Consider the following 25,653-nt stretch of genomic DNA (forward strand, 5'->3'; position numbering starts at 1 on the left):
CAAAATCTTAAAGATTGAATTCATAATTTAAAGCCTAATTCCACTGATTTAAATTTTAAATTTTGAATTGATAAAGTGTAAATCCTAACTTCATGTGTAAGATTTAAAATTTGAACTTGTGACTTGTGAGACGTTTATTCGAAGTCATAAAAGAAAATAAATAAGACTGCTATATGGAGGGTTTTGCCGTTTTGGTACACATATTTATGTGTGAATTGAGCCAAGTCTTACTCGCAGTCGTAATAAGATGAGCTTAATTGAATAAAAATCAATTTTTACGAGGCCAAAAGTAAACTTTTATAACTCAAGAGGGTCAAGTATAAATTTTCAGGCAAATTTTAATGTTGATTCTGTAGGAAAAAACTAGGTTCGAAAAAGTGTTAAGTGTGGCTGCTGGGATTCGAGCCCAGGTCTCCACGGCCACAACGTGGAATTCTCACCACTAAACTACAGCCACTTTGTTATCTTGTTTCTCATAAGAAAATAGTAAAATAATAAGTGACGATGGTAAATACATGTATAACTTTTTTTGAAAACATAGTTAAAAAAAAAAATTTGCGTTTCCTACCTTAACTATCACTAACTATTTATCAAAACACACCTCGACTGGTATCTGATGGTGTCGGACACTCGCAAAAAATTGATAATTCAGATGTGTTGTTGACCATTATCTCTTAATTTGTTTTTAATCTTTTCAATTAATTAATACCTTTAATTATTCGCGTAGGCCGTAGAGTGCCATTTAAATAAATAAAAAAAAAAAGAATATACACCACGCACCATCGGATACAAGTCGAGGTGTGTTTTGATAAATAATTGGTGATAATTTGGATAGAAACCGGGAACAGCTGATAGTTCAGAAAAAAAACTTACAAAAAAAAATATATATATGCTACTTGATGTGTGTTTTTGACCATTATCTCGATAATATATTAAAATCTATTGATGATGCCAAAAGATCTTTACACTTCCAATATTAATTACATAAATCCTCTTACGAAGGAATTATGCCCCTCAGCCCCTGTACCGTGATTGAATCAACTATTCCTTAATTCATTTGAGTGATTATATGAATCCTCTTAATCTATACCTCTCTATTCATGTACTCAAGAGATTCATCATAATTAGATCATTTTTACACTAGCTATCAGACCTATTGAAACCATTTTCTTGTAATGAAGATACTAATTAATTTGTGAAAAATTAACAGTTTTTGTTGGTTGCCGACTTTATTTAAGTTTTCAACACGATTTTGTTAAATTGAGCTAATTAATTAAAGTGGGATGGATTATGTATTCTCTAACAACGAGATGTCCCCCGCTCCTTGACCTCTCCCTCTACGCCTTTATTAGTTGATGAATTCTTTGACTTAAATAATCTAATAGTGAAAATGACTTATATTTTAGTTCACTCGCCAAAAAATTCTTAATATTGACAGATAAGTCCTTTTTTGACAAATTTTCTTTTACTATATCTCTAAAAGAACTCTAAAAGAAAAAACAAGGGCTACGATAGAAGAAAGGGATGGAACATTTTATAATATGACTTGTTATTACTGACAGATAGTAAACGCCATTGAGAAAAGGAAATTTTAATATTTAACTCAAGTTTCAAAGTCGTCTTCTACAAGTCCTACTTGCAAATGGGACTTTATAGATGCTCTAATGTGATCGACCGCCCAGAATAACAAAATAATTAAAGAAGGTGAGGTTCGAGATAGTTGTTTTAGGCCTTCCCATTGGTTCCTTTTCGAATTTTTTTTGCCTAAATAAATTTTAATTTAACTATACTAACAATACAAGTAATATAGTTTTAATTTATTCATCGTATTACGATTTTAAGTTCATGGCACGGATTTTCTGTTTTGGATCTGGTCCGTGCAGATTTATCTTTCGAGCTAAGTCTTATCAAACTCCAAAAGCGTTTTACTATGCATACTTGAGTTATGTCATAGTATAAACTATTCACTTTCCCCTTTTATTCTGATGTGAGATCTATTTAAGATGTTATAATGCACCTTATCTTTACCAACTTGTCAAATTAGAGAGCTATCAGTCATACTTGACTCGCCGTTATCAGCCCACTCTTCCTCAGGTTTGTGACACACTGATGCCACTGTCACTCTCTAAAGAAGCGCTAGAGCGAGCACTTTATTTTTCCTTTTTAAATTTTACAACGATTGGCAAGCATTTTGTGTTCATTACTAATTGTTTGTTTTTTTCAAAAAAAAAAAAAAAGAATGAAGAAGAGAGATATATATTTTTTATTAAATAAACAGGAAAAAAGAGGTGAATCTAAAATTTTAAGTGCAAAAAGCTCCCAGGTGAACCTAGATATCATTAAGACCAAAAAAGCGCCCTTCAATTTTCTTGTAGTAATCTTGCTTTTAAAATTAATATTAAAATTAGAAAAAAAATCAGCACTCAACACTAAGAGCTCGTTTGGTTTAGCTGAAAAAAAGTGACCTTTAAGCATAAGTGCTTAAAGTACTATTTAAGTATTGAAAGTTATTTTATAAATAAGCAGTTACGTGTTTGAATAAAAGTACTTAAAGGGTTTTTAGAAGTAAGGGTGGTATTGGAATTAACACAAAATATAAGGGATAAAAGGGTAAAGTTGTTGATCAAACAAAAATAGCTTTTACGCCAAAAAAAATAAGTTGGGGTTGAGCAACTTCTTGATTTCGACTTATTTTAAGCATTTTTTAACTTAATTTAAAAATTTTTTATTTCTGAAACACTTCAAATAAGTTAAAAATAGGCTTTATAGTTAGTTTTGACTTATAAGCCAATCCAAACGGGCTCTAACTAAAATAATGAAATTCTTTCGAGGAGAAGGAAAAGGTTTAAAAAGAAAACACAAAAATAGGAGGGGTGCACATTAAAGAATTCCCCTCAAAGATATCCACTGTTTTTGTCGGGGCAAATTTAAGTTGTTCTTTCTGTACGTCACTATCTAGTTAGTGTAAGAAGAAAACAACATACACAACAATACTTCTTAAATAATGGAAGATATTTTCCATCAGGAGCTATGACTAATTTGTACAAGAACTAGTTGAAAATAAAGAAAACACCGAAGGTATTAGTGAAAATTTAAAACCATATATTGCCGTCACAGTCACTACTATTTAATTTAATTGAATATTCTATACTAGCTTAACGACAATATTTAACGAAAATAGGGCCTCAAGTTTCCTAAAATTATGGAAGGTCAACCAAGGGAAGGTCCATTTATAGTGTTAAAATTGTCATAATTTCAATAGAGTTAATTTCTATTTACTGATGGTGTTCAAATATTTATATGCTCAGTGTAATTTGTTCGGCTGCAACTGATTACTTAGCTTATTAGTGGTCGTTTGGTAGGTAGCCAAACTTATCCCCAGGGCCGTCTCAACAAAATCGGAGGCCTCAGGCCAAACTTCATAAAGAGGCCCTAATTTTTTTTTTCCTTAAAAAAAGAAAGATCATCATATATATTTTTATTTAAAGTTTATTTTTCTAGCTTTTTTAGTTGCAAACTCATTAATTACTGTTTTATAATCTATTTGTTCTAACAATTCTTTTTCAATTGATAATATAGCTAATCCATTCAATCTCTCTTGAGACATTGTTGATCTTAGATAATATTTTATTAATTTTAGTTTTGAAAAACTTCTTTCGGCTGAGGCAACAGTTACAAGAACCGTTAACATTATTCTTTAAGCAATATATGTATTTGGAAAAGAATCAAGTCTTTTTATTTGATTGAGTATTTTGATTAGATCATTATCTTCTACTTGTATTATTTCTCTTAACACTTTTAATTCAAAAAATAAATCTAAACCATAAATATCAGAATAACTATTATGTGCTAAAGAAAGTTCAAGGTTAAGACAATACTCTTTCAAACTCTCATCATCTAGTGATCTCAATTTTTTAGCACTAAGATTTTTCCAATCATTACTACCTTCACTAGCTAGTTTACTGTTACAAGTACTAGAAGTTGTACTAAATAATTTACAACAAAAACAAAAGACTTTATCCAAATCTTTTGAGTAAACTAACCATTTTCTTTCATGTCTTTCCCCATTTGCCAATTTTTGAATATAATGTGTTGTAGAAAAATGTCTTGAGTATTTATCCTTTGAAAAATTTATGTCGCTATTCTAATTGGTCCCTTTTCTACTAATAGATCTCTCAACTTTGTATCTATAGTATCCCATTGACTTGGATCGTATAAATTTTTAGGGATGCAATTATTTAAATCATTTAGGAGTTTTTGAGTTTCTGGAACTATATCAGATCTCTCATTAACTTCTTCTATATTTTCTTCTTGAATGTTATTATCATCTAACTCAACTCTATTAGTGACTTGTTCATTTGAAGAACATCCTCCTATATTTTCCGAATCAATATTTTTATTATTAGTTAAATACCTATCAAGTGCTCCTTTTTGGGATTTAATAAATTCTTGACTTTTTCTCTTTTTCTCTCTTTTTGCACAACCTAGATTCATATTTTCTAGTTGACATATTTAAACCGAATAAATTCTAATAATAACTAAAGCAAAAATATATACTTATGAAATAAGAATATCAACAATGACAAATTTTCAATGAAATATAAGATAAAGTTAGAACAATAAAACCTGGTTCAAGAATTTGATAAGTTGATATAATGATATCGAAATAGTGTTGCGTTGCTTGATAATTTGAAGAAGACGTCAAAAAGTAAATCTTTGATCTTTTGTAAGCACTATGTTTTGCAGTAGAATTTTTAGGAGTGTAGGAGAGTTAAGAATTTTAATAATAAAAGGGTAGAAGAATGATGAAAGGAAGAAGAAATACATAGATATGAACAATAGAATAGTTACCCAAATAAATAAGGATACTATCAAATCTACAATTACCTAAAAAAATGTTTACATTCTCCCAATTTTAGTGCAACGTTATAATTAATCCCCAAAAAAAAGGAAAGAAGTTATACTTTTTCCCAGAGGCGGATCCAGGATTTATACTTTATGGGTTCGACCTTTTACGATTCTTAGTTGAACTCATTGTATTTTAAAAGTTATGGGTTCATATCTACTATTTAATACAGTTTTAATAAATTTTTACACATAAATTTATGATCTGCGTCGAAAGTTGGGGGTTCAATTGAACCCCATCTACAAGGCTACATACGCCCGTGCTTTTTCCCCAAAAATATTCCTAAAATGTGGGCCCCACTCCCCTAACAAAGGAAGATGTTACTTTTTACTTTTACCCTAATATATAGAGTCAAACGTAGTACACTACACCCTTTTTTTTTTAGTAAATATATATATATAAATATATATATATATATATAGGGACTTAAAAAAAGTGGGGCCCTAGGCCATTGCCTCACTTGCCTTGTTATTCAGCCGCCCTGCTTATCCCGGGATTATAATCCCGGGACTAATTTATCCCATCTCTTTGAATTATTTTATACCATCTAAAAGATGGTATAAAATAATCCCGGGATAAGTGGGATAAGAAGGGGTATCCCACCCTTGAAATTATGCTTCATTTTGTACCGTGTTTGGTAGGAGGTATAAGGATAAATTTATACCTCCTATCAAACACGGTATAAAAAATTAGTGCTAGGATATCCCAGCCTATACCATGCACCAAACGACCCTAGTGTATACAACTAGCTCTTAATTAAACTGATTGAGTTAATATTTTTTTACATAATAAAACTTTACTATGATATTATGACTAAGAAATATTTGTGACAGTTGATAGTCTACCCCACAATATGAGTTCGAAATTTATTGATCCTATTAACATAAAATAATGCTTTTTTTTTTCTTATAAGATTATACTGGGTATGTTGTTGTTTTAATATTTTTTTAGAGGTTGAACCGAAATATTTGATTAAGATAAAGAATAAAGAGATGTCATGAGTACACGGAATATTATGAACCCAAAAGAAAACAAAGTGTAAAGGTCAGCTAATTTAGCCACCATTCAGTTTGCCAAAAAGAAAACAGCTGTAACGGTACAATTCCCAGCCAAATTTTGATAAGTGGACAGGTGACAAAATTGACCAATCTTTTTTTCATGTACTAAGCTGATGGATTTCCGTCAATTATTGCAAAGTACGTTACACTACTCAATGATTTTCTAAAAGTCTTTCTTTTTATTTGTCGAAGATTTTATAAAATGAAGAGGAATAAATAACCAAATAAATAAACCAAACAAGAGAATTAGTCAGCTGTTGACAATGACAAATTTCCCCACTTTATTATTGCTCCTATAAGTCTTGTGGACCGCTAAGTAATATTTCCTCCGTTCACTTTTATTTGTTTACTATAAATTTTGTATACCCTTAAAAATAATAAATAAAGTGAGTATTTTATAATGATATTCATATTAATAAATGTATAGTCTTAAGATTTGAAAAATGATTTGAAAATTGATTTACCCATACTGATATGTCGGCTGTTGACAAATAATAAACCAAACAAGAGAATTAGTCGGCTGTTGACAAATTTCCCTATTTTATTATTATAAGTCTTCCGGACCGTTAAGTAATATCTTAATATTCAAGTTCCAACCCTACATGTACAATTTAATTAGAGTATTTCATTAAACTTACATGTCGTTTTAAGTGATGTGTATATAAGATCACCGTTTACGTCACAAAAAATTGTCTTTTTCTGGATATAGAATCTAAATTAATGTACTCTTCTAAAGCAATTATTTTTCCACTTAAATTTAGATGTTTCATAGGATGCATAGTGTGGCAATAAAATCTTTTGTACAATCTATTTTAGGAGCCTCTGTCCCATATTACTGGTCCACATTACTAAAAAATATCTTTCTCAAATTACTTGTTCATTTACCAAATTAAGCTAAAATTAATTAAATTTTTCCCATGTTACCCTTAATATTAAATGTTCTTGAAAATAATTAATATTAATTAGATAAAAGGGTAAAGTAATAAAAATACCTTTATTATTTATGATTTCTTATGGGTGTGTAAAGAAAAAAGTGAACAAGTAATATGGGACGGAGGGAGTATAACAAAATCTATTTTACCTAGTGTGGCAGAAAACTTTATTCATTTTGGTTAGTTTTAGCTACTTACTTTCTTTTTATTTCTCAAATAGAACAAAAACAAGGGAAAGGAACTATATTTTATTTCACTATCTTTTTTTTCATCTTTCTTAACTTTCATTATTCCTTTTGTAGTTTTCATAGACTAGGAGAAGTCTCTAGACAACTTGACTATTTATTTTTTTATTCAAAGTCTGAGTCTGTGATTGCCCTTGAAGTTGAAGGCCAAATAGAATATTTTTAGGAGTATTTAATATATCTAATAGTACATGGGTATCCCCAATAATAGAAAAGACAAAAGTAAGGCACGTAGGGACACTCTTGAACAAACAGGAAACTGGTACCTAAATCACTAATTTATTTAGCTAATAAGACTTGAGTTTAGAAGGCTAAAACGAATGTCACTAGATCTTTCATTTGTTTCTTGATTTCATTTTCTAATTCTCAAAGATTTGTCATTCTGTTTAGCACACACATAAGCAAAGTCACGTGAGAGGGCAAAAATAACAATAGTTACGCCTAACTTGACATATTGACACTTAAAAATTAAAATATACAAACCGTAAATCTGTTTCTTTGCATAGGTAAGTTATAAGCACTCCGCTTATCCAATAAAATTTGGTCATGCGTATTTTCAAAAAGTCAAATTTAATTTTGCACTAACATATTTATTTCATACTTACGTAAATTGCGAAATTGAAACCCTGAATATAATGGTGCTTTTCCTGTAGTCTGTCATTTTATGATGTTGATGTGTGTAAATCGATACCTTCAGTTAGACGAATAGCTTTAACTGAATCTAATTTCCACTATCGGAAGTCAATAAATTACAAGTCAAGGAAACAGATTATCAGCAATTTAAAAGTGAGTCATTTGCACTTTGGTCCCTATTTTGTGCTGGTCTTTAATTTTTGATCCTGAAGACAGACAATTTTTTCACAGGGCATAAGTTTATATTTTCGCATCATAATATCTCACAAGTTATGCCGGATCCCTAAAGAACTTATAGTCCGCTGAGCATAAGTTCGATTTTGAAGGACAAAAATAAAATATCAGTCTATTTGAAGGGAAAACCGTGCAATTTCTTCTTTAAAAATAATGTTGCTCTAAAAAGGCCCAGAAAAGTAACTACGAGGCCCAAAAGCATGGTATGGATGAAGCACATTTTTTTGCGCGGATTGTCCTTCTTATGGGGCGGTCTTTACATTTTAGCCCTCATATTTGTGGTCTTTAAACTTTGCCCCTCATATTTGTGGTCTTTAAGTTTTGCCCTTCGTTTGAAAAGGTGGGTGAATACCGGAGGTTCTGGGTTTGAACTCTCACTCAGACATAAAATAAAATATCGCAATGCAAGGCTTGGGGAACGTATATGCCGAATCCTAAGATACACTTCTTAAGCAATAACTATAGTTATGCCGTGTCGTCTGCTCCATAAGGCATAGTTTAGTTAAAGCATAACCAAAAGTATGCCCCATGAGGCCGAACTTTTTCTTAAGGCATAGACTTTGCCTTAAGGAACAGTTCCGCCTTATGAGGCACATTTTTAGTTAAGGCATAACTAAAAGTATGCCCCTAAGGTGAAACTTTTCCGTAAGGCATAAACCTTGCCTTATAAGGCGGAACTTATAATTATACCGGACCCGACATAACTATAGTTATTCCTTAAAAAGTGTATGCCGGATCCGGCAAACACGAGCCCCAAGTCTTGCTTTGCGATTTTTTTTAAAAATTTTATGCCTGAGCGGGGATTCGAACCCAGAACCTCATAATTTCTGCGAGAAGCTCAGGATTTCAACGCGAAGGGCAAAAATTAAAGACCAAAGAATTTGAGGGGCAACAATTAAAGACCACAAATATGAGGGGCAAAATTTAAAGACCAACCAAAAGAAGGGCAATCCTGCGAATTGCCCGATGAAGCAACACTTTTCCAGTTTATTACCATCACTATAAGACCTCAATTTCTTGGAGAAGTAATTGCACAGTTTGCTTCGAACTGGTCTTTAATTTTAGTCCTTCAAATGAGCTGGTCTTTAATTTTTACCCTTCAAAATCGAACTTATGCCTAACGGGACATAAGTTCTTTACGGGCGCAGGCATAACTTGTGGATATTATAATGCTTAACTTATGCCCCTCTAGGAATAAATTTGACTTTGAAGGGCAAAAATTAAACACCAGCCCATTTGAAGGGTCAAAATTAAAGACCAGCACGAAATAAGAACAAAAATGCAAATGACCCTAATTTCTCGGACAATTCAACAGCTATGCTTCCTAATAGGGTCATAATTTCTTCAAATAAGGCACGCGGTGAAAATGAGGTAATGAATAGACTCAGAGATAGTAGAAACTAGGAGGCAATAGCATGAAATATCTAGGTCTAGGTCTTTGTATTTCTTTAGATTTATCATTGAATTTGAGAGCTACTTTCAATGTTTTACATAAGTGAAAAGAGATACTTTCAAAAAGCTACAGCATCCTATCCAAACCACCATCCTTGCCAATCACATGGCGGGGAGAGGGTGAAATGAGAGGTTAAAAAACCTCTGAAAAAAGTACTATAACACAACCATATCACGAACGATCACATCAGAACCACATAAATAGCAATTACAAACTTGAATTGGAAAGAATCAAGCTCACCAACTTGTAAGTACAAACCCCAGATTGACACCTTAGTCATGGCAGAGGTATTAGCTTTGCCATGATTCTTCATGCTCAACTAAAGTAAGCGGTATTCTCTCATAGACTGTTGGTTTGATTCGAGTACACAAGCTTCATGTACACTTATCGGGAAACGATCAGATGCCTTTTGATTGCATATCTCATGCTTTCCAAACTCGGACTGTGCTATCTACAGAAGAAGTTATCATGCAGCTTTCTTTTGGGTGATAACTTACGCTAGTTACCTGCAAGGGAGAAGCAACTATTTGATCTCTTCATACATTAATATTATCCCCTATTTGTTAAGTTTTTGTATCATTCCCATGCATGTTGGAGCACTTGATAGATTAAGTTTATGAAGATCGACGAATAACCAGGTATAGCATATTTTATAGCAAATACAGTGCATAATACACAGCATGCTGCTACTGAATACCGTTTCATACGTATGCTAACAGTTTGAAATGGAGCTAACTGAGGGCTACATGTAGCGGCAAACAGATTTAGAGGCCCATCTGCAAGTATATATATTGGATAAAGAACATTGGAAACACTCAAAAGTCAAAACTTCTATCTCTAAAGCAATTTTCCTTTTTTATTTTTTTTTATTTTAAATTTTACACTTCTCTAATTCTTTTCTTAGTGGGTGGTCTGCCTTAGGATGTTGAACTAACACTTTCACCTGTTTCGGTAAGAATAGCTTGAGCAAAATTATCTAAAACGTCAACAATATCCTTACTGAAGCAGGCTAAATAGGCTCTTTTCAAAATTTTAATAATTGCCTTACTCAATCAGTTTAAACTTTTAAACTCCTAAGTCCATTACAAAAAATAAGAAAAAGCTACAAATGACTTCCTCTTCTCTTTAGCTAGCGACAAAGTTTATATTTTGAAACAACTAGGATGATATTGGAAGGTGCTTTGGTGGTTTGAACAATTACAACTACTACAACTATACATCAACCCCAAACTCAAGTTTGGAATGGTTATGAATCCTCACCAATCATATATTTCCATTTAAGCTCATCTTCGGCAATATTATACTGTGATTTGACTTATCGTAAAAAACATTAATCTTCTAATGGGCTCTAACAAATTTTACTAAAAGTAAATGATTACGATGAAGATGAGAATGCATGGCTATCTGGTGTAACAGAAGTAAATAGCGCAAAAGAATAGAATAAACCCCAATCAGGAGATTAAATTGGTCTTTCCTAACAGGTTTGGGATTAAATAGCTATTGGGGATCCTCCAGGTTATTGAATATACTGTGTAGCTAGTCGGCTAGATGCATAAATACTTTACCACTAAATCATGCGCTCGGAAGCTGGACACAACTGACGCATCGACCAGATCCCAGAAGTAAATATAGCCATCTTCCGAGCCGCCAGCCACATGTGCATCACTGTTTGTAAGGCAGCAGTCTGTTTTGAAAGACTACAAGGAGAAACAGTAAAACAGAATAAGTTAAGGGCTATTACACCGCGTTTCCTGGAAAGTATACAAAATCGAGAAAAGAAAAGGAGATCCACCAAAGTGCCAAAGCTGGATCTTCTAGAAAATAGTTCCTATTTTATTTATCCACTTATTAAGTTACATTTTGTAACTGATAAAAGAAATGATTGCTATAAGAACAATAGACCACCACTCAGAACCAGGTTTCCATCCTAACCTTGCAAATATGGCCCTTATATTCTTGCAATAGTTCGCCACTAGACCTGTTGAAAGCAAATTAAAAACAAGATGGTATGAATAACAAGGGCTGCCAAAAGGTAAGGGAAACAAGATGACAGACTTTCAAAGAAATTACCTATCCAGAAGTCGAAGGGTTGAGTCTAAGCAACTTGCTAATATGCAGTTGCCATCATTTGAAAGAGAGATACAGTTGACAGGCTGACCAAAATTATCAGATATCTCTCTACAGAGAACATATACATTACATTAACTAACAATCCTTCCCAAATATTACACCCCGAAGCAGAAATGAGAAAGGAAATCAACGATTTTAGCATATTGGCAGTACATACCTACCAATTCTGATATCAAATGTTCGAACAGTTCCGTCAACACTTCCAGCAATTATCTCAGTTTTTGTGAGACAAATAGACATGACACTATCTAGAAAGGTATCAATGATCTGCAAATTAAACAAAGCACAGAAGGTCAAATCTGTTTTTTGTTAAAAGACCAAAAAGAATAAAAGCTCAAATCTTAGCCAGCAAATAGAAGATGGCACCAAGGGCCTTGTAAAAAGGGGGGAAACTAGAAATTTTGCTCGACATCTGGAAAGTAGGCTAAATTCAACAGTCATATGTTCAATTTCTCAAGGAGACAAATTCACGTCTGTACGTGTCAAAATAAATGGACTCCTGCCCCGAATGTCCAGATAAAGAACAAGACAAGCATAAACACCCTTTTTAACTTATATTACCATATGACATGTATTGTTAATTACTTAGTTTCCCATTTGTACATTTGGTGGAATCTGGCATATCTTGGCCAAACGTTTCGCATGGGCTCGATGTGCACTATTCACGATGTTTCACTTACCAAATCTCTTTCTCCACCCCACCCCCACTTTCTCTCCTCTCTCTCTCTCTCCAAGTCCAACTTCCTTGTTCCCATTTGATAACCTGTTGAGCGTTGATACTGAAATGGTCCATGGTTTGCATCTCATACTACATATTGCATTGAGTTTTATTCTCTTGTAAGTTTTTCCTGTACCGTCCTACCAGTTAAAGATCAAGTAGTTTTTTCCTTCCTTTTAATTTTACTTCCAAATTAAGTTAAAAACTAGATCAGTTGAGGAACAGACGATTAACATAATCCAATTTGAAGACGTGTCTGATTTTTGTGACTTCCTATTAAATGGTCTCTGCAGTGTTACAGGGCATTGAAGTAGAAGAGAGAATACTCTTCCAAGGACAGGAATAGATGGGTGTTTTTGAGGTTCAGTCGTGGAACAAGTCCTTCCTTCTGTCTGAAACACTGTAAGAGATCAAAGCACCATTCACAATTCAAAAACAAACCTCTACTCACATCGTCCTAGACATGGTGATTAATATGAAAAGCTTCACACTTGATTGTCAACTCAATTTATTTCTTCAGATCTAAACTTATTTGGCTTAGCTGAAGTTTAATCCTAACTTCTAGTGCTACTGAGAATGTTTATGCAGATAAATCTTGCAAATCAAAGGGAAGTTATTCACCTGGATTGGTTCAGTGCTGCGAGATCTGCAATCCCAAACACGCAATGATTTATCATATCCTGCTGATACTACAACAGAAGCATACTCATTAAACTTCACAGCATTCACCTGGCAGAGATGGAAGAAGAGGAAACTGTTAAACAAGCAGTGGATCCACTGCTGAATCATTTAGATGCAAGGTAGAACAATTAGAGATCATGCTTTAAAATCACGATACTAGATTCTAGCAAAACCCACCAAAAATATTCACTCTCTTTAAATACCTGAATGTTTTTTTTTCCCCATACAAGTACTCTGAGCTACATAATGTACACAATGGCATTAACTGGACAAATCTGATTGTATTTTTTTGTGCGTTATACGGTCATACATTAAGATAATGAAAACAAACACTTATCAGAAATTTGAATAGATACTTGAAATGGCAACACACGGACAACAGATTTTGGTTCAGCTTTGGACCCAGCAGAACAGAAGAAAACATTCTTTTATGGCAACAAATCTGACATGCCGCTGGAAGGTTCAGAAAAGGCTACAGAAAAATGACCTCCAAGGCCCCAATCACGAAGGAAATGTAAAAAAGAAAAAGGTATAAGCGTAATTGAAACAAACGCGGACCAGATTAAGGCTACAATCACAAATCAACAATAAAAGTTTAGATTTTTTTAAAATTTCATCTAAAACTTGAAAAGCATAGTCGTTGTTGATTGAGGCATCGTTGTAGTAATAGTTGTTGTTGTTGCTAGAATTTGAAAAGCACAAAAGAACCAAGTCAGTGGGTTTAACCCAAAGATGAGGTTTTGAAGCATCCATATATTTTCCTTTTTAATAAGGTAATGTTAACACAAAAAACATAAATATGCACAACAAAGTCTCGAAAAGTAATTGTTATAAAGCAAAAGGATTTCACATAGAAGATACTAACTTGACTCTTCAAGGCTGTGAGAAATTATGAGAGAAAATATTATTATTGAATTGTGTATCTACATTATTACATTGAGCCCTATTTATAGACACTACATCCTAATCCTTTTCCATATAGGATACTATATACAACTTAAGGGCAAGTTCTACAAAGTGGTGGTTACACCGACCATGTTGTATGGGGCGGAGTGTTGGCCAGTTAAGATCTCTCACGTTCAAAAGATGAAAGTTGCCGAGATGAGAATGTTGAGATGGATGTGTGGGCACACCGGGAGTGACGAGGATTAGGAATGAGGCTATCGGGACAAGGTGGGAGTGGCCTCGGTGGAAGACAAGATGCGGGAAACGAGGATCGAGCCGGGTTTGGACATGTGAAGAGGAGAGACACGGATGCCCCGGTGCGGAGGTGTGAGAGGTTGGCCATGGATGGTTTCGAAGAGAGGGGGGTAGGCGAAGAAGTACGGGAGAGGTGATTAGACGGGATATAGCGCGATTCTGACTTACCGAGGACATGACCTTAGATAGGAGGGTATGGAGGACTCGGATTAGGGTAGAAAGGCTAGTAGATAGTAACGTTTATCCTTTCATATTAGTAGGCACATTTGTGCTTTGATTTACTCGCTACTATTTGTTATCTTGTACTTTGATTATCTTATTTTATCCGTGATAGCTACTTTCCTTTACAAAATCGCTTCATCATGGCTTAGTCGCTTTAGTTATTTACATTTCCATATCGCTTTGAATCTCTTGGCCTTATCTGACCTTTTGTTATGCTTTTATGCTTTTATGCTTTCTATTGAGCCGAGGGTCTTTCGGAAACAGCCGTCCTACCTTGGTAGGAGTCAGGTCTGCGTACACTCTACCCTCCCCAGACCTCACGTTGTGGGATTCAACTGGGTTGTTGTTGTTATTCTAACACTCCCGCTCAAGCTGGTGCATACAAGTCACATGTACCGAGCTTGTTACAAATGTATCTAATACGAGGATGACTGAGTGACTTGCTGAAAATATCCGCAAGCTGATCACTCAATTTCACAAATTTAGTAACAATATCTCCGGAGAGTATCTTTTTCTTGACAAAGTGACAGTCAATCTCAATGTGCTTAATCCTCTCATGAAATACCGGATTTGATGCGATATGAAGGGCCGCTTTGTTATCACACACAAGTTCAATTTGACTGATTTATCCAAATTTTAGTTCTCTGAGCAACTGCTTAATCCAAACTAGCTCACAAGTTGCTACAGCCATTGCTCGATATTCTCATTCAGCACTAGATCGAGCAACGACACTCTGTTTCTCACTCTTCCAGGACACCAAATTACCCCCTATTAACTCACAATATCTGGATGTAGAGTGTCTATCAGAGGGTGATCTTGCATAATCAGCATTCAACATCTGTATATCCAACGATCTGCTCATGGCCTCGATCTTCGAAAAGCAATCCTTTACTTGGAGCTGACTTAATCTATCGCAGAATGCGGACAACTGCATCCCAATCACTATCACAGGGAGAATCTGACTCACAACACTCACAGGAAACGAAATGTCAGGTCTAGTCACTGTGAGATAATTCAACTTACCAACCAGCCACCTATATCTTCCAGGATCACTGAGTGACTGACAACACTCACAGGCATATTTGCATTGCGAAATAACAATACCTGACGTGGATTGGGCAACCTCAATACCTAGAAAATACTTCAGTCTGCTAAGATCTTTAGTCTGGAAATGCTGAAAGAGATGTTGCTTTAAATTAGCGATACCATCTTGATCATTGCCAGTTATAACGATATCGTCAACATAAACCACCAAATAAATACTCAAATCTGGAGCAGAATGTCGATAAAACACAGAATGATCTGCTTCACTGCGAGTCATGCCAAACTCCTGAATTACTGTGCTGAATTTACCAAACCAGGCTCGAGGAGACTGTTTCAGACCATAAAGTGACCAACGCAATCGACACATCAGATTAGACTCCCCATGAGCAACAAAACCAGGTGGTTGCTCCATATAAACTTCCTCCTCAAGATAACCATGGAGAAAAGCATTCTTAATGTCCAACTGATAAAGAGGCCAATGGCGGACAGTAGCCATGGATAGAAAAAGACGGACATATGCTATTTTAGCCACGGGGGAGAAAGTATCACTGTAATCAAGCCCAAATATCTGTGTATACCCCCTCGCAACAAGGCAAGCCTTAAGCCGATCAACTTGCCGTCCGGACCAACTTTGACTGCATAAACCCAACGATAACCAACAGTAGATTTACTTGAAGGAAGAGGAACAAGCTCCCAAGTACCACTCGTGTGTAAAGCAGACATCTCATCCATCATAGCCTGTCGCCATCCGGGATAAGAAAGGGCTTCACCTGTAGACTTAGCAATGGGGACAGAGGACAATGATGATACAAAGGCATAATGGGATGATGATAGACTATGATAACTTAAAAGGGTATAATGTGGGTTAGTATTACAAGTGTCCGTGTACCTTTCCGAAGTGCAATCGGCTGATCAGGAAGAGATAAGTCCGCAGTAGGTGCAGGGTCCGACGCATGACATGAATCAGCTTGACCTGATGTTGGGTCTGATGCTGGACGCGATTGACGATGATAAGTCAGAAGCGGTAGCACTGTGACTGGAGATATACAAGTAACTGTAGATTCCTCAAAGGTCGGTGTAAGTAAAACCTGAGGTATAGGTAAGACCTCAGAGATATCAGGATGATCAGAAGGAGACCTAAAGTAAGGTTGAGACTAAAAAAATGTGACATCGACAACATAAGATATCGACGGAGATCAGGTGAGGAGCAATGATACCCTTTTTGAACCAGAGAATAACCAAGAAAGACACATTTAAGAGAGCGAGAAGCTAATTTATCTGTCCCAGGAGCTAGGTTATGCACAAAACATGTGCTCCAAAAGACACGAAAAGGAAGAGAGTATAGAGATGACTGAGGATATACTATGGAATCTAATTCTGAATAGAAGACGAGGGCATTCGATTAATTAAATGGCAAGAGTGAGGACTGTATCGCCCCAAAAACGCAGCGGAACATGGGATTCAATGAGAAGAGTGCGAGCAGTCTCAATGAGATGTCTATTCTTCCTTTCTGCTACCCCTTTCTGCTGAGGGGTGGATGGACAAGATGTTTGATGAATAATTCCTTGGTGAGTCATAAACTGCTGAAACTAAGAGGATTTGCATTCTAAGGCATTATCACTACGAAAAGTACGAATAGAAACACCAAATTGATTTTGTATTTCAAAGACAAAAACTCTTGAATATAGAGAATAACTCGGAACGATCTTTCATTAAGAATAGCCAAGGACATCTGGAAAAATCGTCAATGAAACTAACAAAATAACTAAATCCTAAAGGTGAACCGACTCTACTAGGACCCCAAATATCATAATGAACTATTGAAAAAATAGACTCTGCACGACTCTCAGCACTACGTGGAAAGGTAGTTTGAGTGTGTTTCCCAAGTTGACACAACTCACAATCTAATTTGGACAGACTAGACAAACTAGGCACCATCTTTGTAGCTTGAACAAACTCAGATGTCCCAATCGTTTATAGATCACGTCTGGAAGATCTGTAACGGAGCAAGCTGTAGAGGAATTAGGAGAGGTAAGTGTTAGTAGAGGCCTTGTGATTCATATCCTGCACCAATCACCTTCCCGTACTGCTGCGCTGCATAACAAAAGAATCATCAAAAAATATTATGGCACAATTTAAGGCAGGTGTCAAACGACTGACAGCTGCAAGATTAAAAGGACAACCAGGGACATAAAGAACAAAATTTAGAGTGACAAAAGATAGGGGATTAGCTTGTCCAACCTCTTTTGGTTTTGTTTGGATCCCATTTGCTAAAGTAACATCGGGAAGAGACGGTGAATAACAAATATTCGACAAAAGTGATTTATCACCAGAAATATGATCAGAAGCGCCGGAGTCTACAACCTATGATCCAACGGTATTAGAATGTGCGACTGAGGCTACTTGTGGAGATGTCTGCTTACTTGCTCGATATTGAAGGCACTCATTATATTCTTCTTTGGATAAATAAACCCGTGATTACCTGTCGTGGCAGTCTGAGCAACATGAGCAATCTTGGGTGGTCGACCATGCAAAGAATAGCATACTTCACGAGTATGTCCAAACCTATTACAGTACCTACACTTAGGTCGAAATCTTCCAAAACGACCTCTTCTTCGTCTGTGACGTTTGATTTTTCTGATCTCCTCATTAAGTATAATGAATTAATCATAGGACTTGAATTTCTAACTCCCATGTTTTTAGAGTTAAATATATCAACTCTGAGAGACATAGCAAAATACGACTTGAAAAGTGGCCTGGAATCTAAAATCTGAAAGGACAGACGCCGGAAAACTGGCCGGAAAAGTCAAAAGCGGATCTGAAAATAAAAATAGTTGCTGTAACAGCTTCAGTTGAGGTCCACAGTAAAGAAACAGATCTGGAACAGCGTGAAACACCGCCGGAAAACCGCAGATCTGCCGAAACTCTGCTGCGCCGGATTAGGGTTCCAGCAATCGGAATCTGGAAAATAATGGAGGGATAGGCTCGGAATCCTTGGGCGACCCCAGAGAAGAAAGATCTACGTCGGGAGCTCGCTGGAAAAGGTCGCACACGCCTGGCGCGTGGAGCAGATGCGCCGCCGGAGACGTAGGATTTTCTGGCGCGTGACGGCGAGTCTGCCAGAGTGTTTTTGTGGGGTTTTCTCGCCTGAACCTGATCTACGCTGTAGTGGTGTCGGAATTTGCACAACACCACCGGATGGAGATTGTGATGTTAACAGCCACAGGAAAAATTATGCACGGTGGTGATTTTTTTTATTTTTTTTTTCCTTTAGGGACTTCGCTGGAATATTGCACAGCGGATATTTCCTCACTAATGCTCTGATACCATGTAAGAAATTATGAGAGAAAATATTATTATTGAATCATGTATCTACATTATTACATTAAGCCCTATTTATAGACACTACATCCTAATCCTTTTTCATATAGGATACTATATACAAATCCTATTTCTATTCCTATTCTAACAAAGGCAAACAAGATCACATAGAGGATACTAGTAACTTGACTCTTCAAGGCAAACAAGATAAGTAATTTGTATCTTTTTGATACGGTTACCAAACATGAATCAAATTCTTTTATTGGTAAGATAAAGATGATAAAATAGCTATAGCTTCAACACCTTCAAGTTAACAACTCCCAGGCCATGAACCTTGACATTGTACCACCTTTAAATTGAATAATTTGAAACACAAAGATTATCAAGAACTATGACCCGATTTTTGGCATCGTCTTCTTTTATGTTGACGTAATATTTTCAGAGGTTCTGCTTTTCCCCGTTCGTTATTTTCGAGAACTTAGTTGCCTTATTTGGACAATCTCCTTGAATGAAGATATTGTTATTATTTAACAATAATTATTATATTGATAAGTTGAGTGAAGAGACTATTACACCACAACAGGGATAGTGATTCACATTTCCAGTAGTAGTCATTCCGTGCTTGCTCTTAATAGTATTCATACTAATACTACTCACCACTACCGCCACTAAGCATTGCCATGGGCCATCATTATTCTCAGCTACAAATTAATGCGACCTTCTACAGCTAATCTTGTCATCATTTATTAGTATAGCTTTAGTGCCAACCTATATTTCCTGAAGCTGCTGCAACCCAATCTCCTCTCCCCCCCCCCAATTTAAGGTATTTTTCTGTTTATTGTTTCAATGGTTATAACTGATCCTTTGATACTTTCTCACAAAATGCTTCTGAGAACGACCTGCCTCCATATAGTATTTACCAACTGATTTGAACAGACCTTCCTGTATTATACTCGTTAAAAATTTCCAATGAAGCTTTAATGTTAACTGTTTCAAAGAAAAAAAAAATCCAATGAAGCTTTCCTTGCATTCAGAATTTAGGAATAAGAATTTGTATCAACCTCACTGTCATGGCCACGAAATTTGCGAAGCACATGACCTGTTGTGACATCCCAATAAAATACTTGTCGATCGCCACCACACGAACAAAGTTTTGAATTGTCCCTACAATATCAACAGTGGAAGCATGCGAGCCATCAAAAGTTTGCATCATTAAAAAGACTTTCGAATCATGCCAAAAGAATGATAAAAACAAACCATATAGTCTAAACCCTAGGGACTTGATTATACAAAAGGAGATAATTTCCAACATAAACATATAAACGCATCCAAGATATGTTGTTAATTTTTTTACAAGTGTGCATGATATATTACTATTTACTACTTTTTTAACTCAAAGTTTTGTTCCTTGCATTGACTTCTCCCTTTTCTTAATCTGTATATTGACTTTAACCTTTTCATTCATTATCAAATAACCAGTTGACAAAGACATAAGTGTATAGCACTTAGAAGTTTTAAGCTTTATACGAGGTTCTAGTTGAAAAGTTCTCCCTTGAAAGTCCCTGGGTAACAAAAGGTTCAAGTGCTTCTTTTAGAGTAGGAATCTGGAAGCACATCCATTCATTTTGGAGCAAGTTTAATGATATTCTGGTTTCTCACTTGGAAACGGTAGGAAAATTAAATTTCGGGAAGACGCTTGGTTGGGGCACTCTCCTTTAAAGACTTGTTTCGTGAGACTTACAGCATATCTTCTCTACAAAAGCTGAAGGAGCTGAGTTCTCTACTGCTCAAGGGTGGGATCTCTTTCTGAGAAGAAACTGGAATGATTGAAAAGTATGAAGTACATGTCAACTTCTATTCCTAGACCAATCAAAGATTAATTCCATTACCTGGAGGGGTCAACAAAATAGTAGCTTTTCAGTCAAATCATGCTACAAGTTGCTATCCGCTTTTGACAACAGAGATTTTTGGCCATGGAAGAAGATTTGGCACAACAAGTGCTCCTGAAAGTATCTTGTTTCACTTGGTTAATGGTTAGAGAAGCCTGAACCACTCAAACAAACTTTCAACGATGTGGTTTCCGACTTTGTAGCAGATGCCCCCTTTGTGAATAACATCCAGAAGATGTCGGTCATTTGTTCTTGCATTGTAAGGTCACTCACATGCAGCGGAGCTTGTTCTTTAGTATTCTGGGAGTAGCTTGGTCTATGCTAAACTCCGGTTTGGAGTTTTTGGAGAACTGGAACAAAGAGAGACTATGTATTCACTCAAAAAGAATCTAGAACACGATTTGATTGCTATTTGGTGACAATCTGGACCGAAAGAAACTACAGACATTTTGAAGGCAAATCAACAAATATACTTAGCCTTAAGTTTAGAACTCTTTCTTTGCTAGCTTTTTGGTGCTACCACGCCTCTATAAAAGATATGGATGCCCTGTTAGATATGATTGGGAATTTGCATGATTTGTAACTATGTTTTGACGCACTAGCTCAGTATTGTTCTTCTTTTTAATAATATCTTTTACTACTGATAAGAAAAATGTTGTTTAAGCTTTTACCAAGTTTGGCAGCAAGATGAAACAGCAACTTATCTTCTATCTTCAGGTGCTGAACCTAGCGACCTTCTATCTAAGATATTTACTCACAGGTTTCACCTAAATTTTAGTTTAAATATGAATAAAACTAAGTCTCAGGTTCTCCTCACCAGCTTTTGTAAAACATCAGTGAATCTTCTTATGCATTAACACTATGCTTGATCGGAGTAAACGAGGAAGGGGGCAAGGAGAACTGTACCTTTAGTTTCTTTTTGGAGCACCCATATTGTATAGATGAATGGGTGGCTTTAGTACAGAACCATATTATGGTGTAGGTTCTCTTCTTTTCTGTATATTGCTAGTGTAGGTAAAAGAGGAGGATAAGTGAATATTTTGATGGATTATATACCTTTCTATATTCAGCTTTTTTCAGTCCCTCCAAAGGTGGATTTGAAGGAAGAAATATATACTCCCGCGTTTCAAATTGAATGTCCACATTTCTCTTATAGTTCGTATCAAAATTATGTCCACTTGCTAGAATAAAGTGTTCACAAAATCACATGAGATACAAGTATATATTTATATTCCTTAAAGGGTTCCACAAGGAAACCCCTTTAACAATTGTCGAAGCAATTTTCTCTACTTTATTCTACAAAACCAAAAAGCTTACACACGACCACACATTCTCACAACAAATACTATACAATGCAAGATTTAACCTTTCTTCACCTAACTGAGAAATCAACATAAGACATTCAATTTAAAATAGAGGGAGTAACTTTTAGGGTGTGTTCGGTATGGAGGAAAACATTTTTTGGAAAATGTTTTCCAATTTTCTCATGTTCGTTTGGTCAAAAATTTTCTTTTGGAAAACATTTTCCTCAAAATTGGAGAAAATGACTTCCCTAATAAAAGTAGGGAAAACAAGTTCACAAGTTCACCCTACCACCACCCAACCCAATCCCAACCACTCTCAACCCCCCACCCACCCCCCCGCCTAAAAATATATTTTTTTTTTTGAGAAAAATTTTTGACATTATTTTTGATTTTTTGCACACCCACCCAACCCCCCCCCCCCCCCCCGGCAAAAAAAAAATTTATTTTTTTTGAAAAAAAAAAGTTTTGACTTTTTTTTTTTTTTTTTTTGCTCCCACCCCACACCCTACCCTCCCCCCCACCCCCGCACCTCTACCCCCTCAATAAAAATAGGGAAAACAAGTTCACAAGTTCATTCCACCAACCACCCTACCACCACCCAACCCAATCCCAACCACCAAACTCCAACCACTCTCAACCTCCCACCCACCCCACCCCCACCCAACACCCACCCCCCTCCCGGCAAAAAAATTTTTTTTTTTGAAAAAAAAAGTTTTGACATTTTTTTTTTTAGGGGTGATGGGTATTTTGGGTTGGGGGGGGGGCTGTGTGGTGAAAAGATTTTTTTTGGGGTGGGGGTGTCTGAGGGTGTAGAAACCCGCAAAAGACAATAAAAAACATCCAAAAAAAAATGTTGGGGTTAGGGAGGGGGGTGTTGGTGTGGTATGGGTTCCACGCAAGGGGGGGAGGGGGCTGATGGGGTATGTGATTGTGTAGAAAATTTAGAAAAAAAATTAAAAACTTCAAAAAAAATGTTGCGGGAGGGGATGGGTGGGTGGGGGTAGGGTGCGGGGAGGGGTAAAAAAAAAAAAAAATGAAGGGGGGTGGGGGCGTAGGGGTGGGTGAGTGGGAGTGGGGTGTGGGGGGGTATGGAGTTGGGTTGGAGTTGGTGAGGGTTGGCGTGGGGGTGGGGTGCAAACAACCAAAAAAAAAAAAAATCAAAAGAAATTTTTTTTGGAGGGGGGGGGGGGGCGTAGGTGGGTGGGTGGGAGTGGGGTGTGGGTGAGGTTGGAGTATGGGGTTGGGTTGGAGTTGGTGAGGCTTGATGAGTATTTTCCGAAAAACGTTTTCTATCAACCAAACGAACATGAGAAAATAAGTAAGAAATTCACTTATTTTCCACGACCCAAACGAACATGAGAAAATAAGTGGAAATTCACTTATTTTCTAGGAAAACATTTTCTTTGAAAAACATTTTCCTCCATACCGAACACACCCTTAGTCTCTTTCCAACCATCTCAAACAGCTAAACTAAGAATCCTAAAACATCCTGGAACAAGTAAACCAATCCCTTTTTTCTTTCTTTTACATCCCCTTGCCTTTCCTACCAATTAAAGTTTAACTAGCAAAAAAGACGAAACACAAAAAAAAGAACTAGCTCAGTATTGTTCTTCTTTTTAATAATGTGATTATTCATACTCTCAAGCTGAATAAAATGATCCTTTCTCTCCATTATTTCTTTGCAAAGTGAAACTGATTATGTTCAAATGCATATTCAATAAAACAAGGAATTCTAAATAACATCTCCCTCTGCCCCAATTTATGTGAAACTTTTTCCTTTTTAGTCGATCTTAAAAAGATTGAAACCTTCTTATATTTAGTAACAATTTGACTTTAAACTTCTCATTTTACCTTAATGAGATGATTTATGGCCGCGCAAAATATCTATTGCTTGTTTTAAATTTCAAGTTTCAAAAGACTTCATATCATTCTCAAACTCCGTGCCTAGTCAAACACCTTCACATAAATTGGGACAGAGGGAGTATATAATGAACAATATACTCTCTCCGTCTATTTTTACTTGTCCTTTACCTTTCCAGAAACAGCCTCTCTATCTTCCGAGATGGAGGTAAGGTCTGCGTACATTTTACCCTTCCCAGACCCCACACTGTGGGATTTCGCTGGGTATGTTGTTGTTGTTTTCTATTTTTACTTGTCCTGTATACAAAAATATTGTCCATTTTTACTTATCCAATTTGGAAAACCAGGAGATAATTTACCATTTCATACTTATTTTACCCTTATTATTAATTATTGGGTTGGAAAGTTCAAAAAAAATTATTAGCTGCACGACTTCTAAAGTATATTTGATTGATTTCGATCATTAGAGAACTTAGTAATAATAGTAATAATTAAGGGTGATATAGTAAAACTGCCATTCTATTTCCAAGTCAATACAGGACAAGTAAAAATGGACAATTCACAAGTTTGTTCACAATATAATACTCCCTCCGTCTGTCTTACTTTCCTTTTTGGTCTATCCCACAAAGAGTGTTATTAATTCAAATATCCTACGTGGCAAGTTTAAAACCACAAGATTCAAAATACTTTTTACTACTTTACCCAGCTTTAATTCAAGATAATTCAAAAGTCTCTCTTTATTTCTTAAACTCCGTGACAAGTCAAACTAAGACACTTAAATTAGGATGGAGGGAGTAGATTGCAAAACGCAGCCATACAGATATTAAAAACAATTAATGAGAGAAGAATAGTATTACTGAGTGACGTGTACATCACGGACTTCACGGCCGTGAGCTTTGTAAGTTTTAATATGAATTCCACGGTGAGGATTCCATAGCCGTATCGTGCGGTCTTTGCCGCAGCTCAGTGCGTATTCACCGTTACTGTTAAACCTCGCCGCTAATACAGCTCCAGCGTGTCCTTCTAGCACGTGTACCTTCTGCTTTGGCACTTGTACAGCAGTCATCCTCGCCGGTAACGACAAATTGTAGTATTTCAGTTTTGCTCTCTAGGAACCAATTAACCAAATGTTCGATAATGGGCTTGTAGCCCAATGGACTTTGGGCCTAACAAGATATAAGCCCAGAAGTGTTTATCCTTCAAATGGACTGGTCTGTATTTTTTAGCCATCAAATGGGTTGATCTTTATTTTATGTCCTTCAAAATTGAACGTATGCCTAGACAGGGAAGGGATCTAGTCGCTCAATTGGTTTGACTACGTGAACTTTCACATTGTTAGTGAGGATTCGAATCCCCATGTTGTAATCTCCTCCCCTGTTTCTCCTTCCCCCATCCCTATGTAATAATACAAAAAAAGCTTAAGAAAAAAATAATATGCCTAGACAAGCATAAGTTCTTTAAAAGCGCCAGCATAACTTATGGATATTATGACGTGGAATTTTATGCCTCTCTCCGTATAAGTTTGATTTTGAAGGGCAAGAATTAAGGACCGACACAAAATAGGGCTAAAAGTGCAAATGACCCAAGGAATCTCTTACTATTTTTCAAAATTTTGCACGGATTATCCTTCAAACACACCGGTCTTTAATTTTTGTCCACACTCCTTATTTAATGAAACTATCCAGATATGTCTCGCTTGGCATAAGTTTTGTAACATTTTTATCTTTGAAAACTAGGCTTTTGCCTCTCTCGGCACTAGTTCTATAGGAAGCTAAACGCTAACTATCCCGGCCGAAATCTGAAGTTATGTCGCGCCAAAAGTG

General features: G+C 35.9%; 1 protein-coding gene and 1 non-coding gene across 3 annotated transcripts; both read right to left on the minus strand.

The window, feature by feature from the left end:
- Positions 1 to 385: 385 nt before the first annotated feature.
- Positions 386 to 457, minus strand: TRNAH-GUG (transfer RNA histidin (anticodon GUG)). The gene has a single exon. It is a non-coding gene; the product is annotated as a tRNA-His (tRNA).
- Positions 458 to 9,431: 8,974 nt separating this feature from the next.
- Positions 9,432 to 24,935, minus strand: LOC132059343 (uncharacterized). Of its 2 annotated transcripts, none has more exons than XM_059451923.1 (8): positions 24,688 to 24,935; positions 19,902 to 19,941; positions 12,931 to 13,038; positions 11,749 to 11,858; positions 11,532 to 11,639; positions 11,394 to 11,439; positions 11,027 to 11,158; positions 9,432 to 9,967 (listed from the first exon to the last, which is right to left on the minus strand). In XM_059451923.1, exons 1-8 carry the CDS (start codon positions 24,894 to 24,896, stop codon positions 9,884 to 9,886), a joined length of 837 nt encoding a protein of 278 aa, XP_059307906.1. In that variant the 5' UTR covers positions 24,897 to 24,935; the 3' UTR covers positions 9,432 to 9,883. The 2 variants fall into 2 exon arrangements, with proteins under 2 accessions (XP_059307906.1, XP_059307905.1); XM_059451922.1 differs by having other exon boundaries at positions 19,839 to 19,941; positions 24,688 to 24,932.
- Positions 24,936 to 25,653: the final 718 nt, after the last annotated feature.

The sequence above is a fragment of the Lycium ferocissimum genome, chromosome 6, assembly GCF_029784015.1.
Source record: "Lycium ferocissimum isolate CSIRO_LF1 chromosome 6, AGI_CSIRO_Lferr_CH_V1, whole genome shotgun sequence".
NCBI classification, from domain to species: domain Eukaryota; kingdom Viridiplantae; phylum Streptophyta; class Magnoliopsida; order Solanales; family Solanaceae; genus Lycium; species Lycium ferocissimum.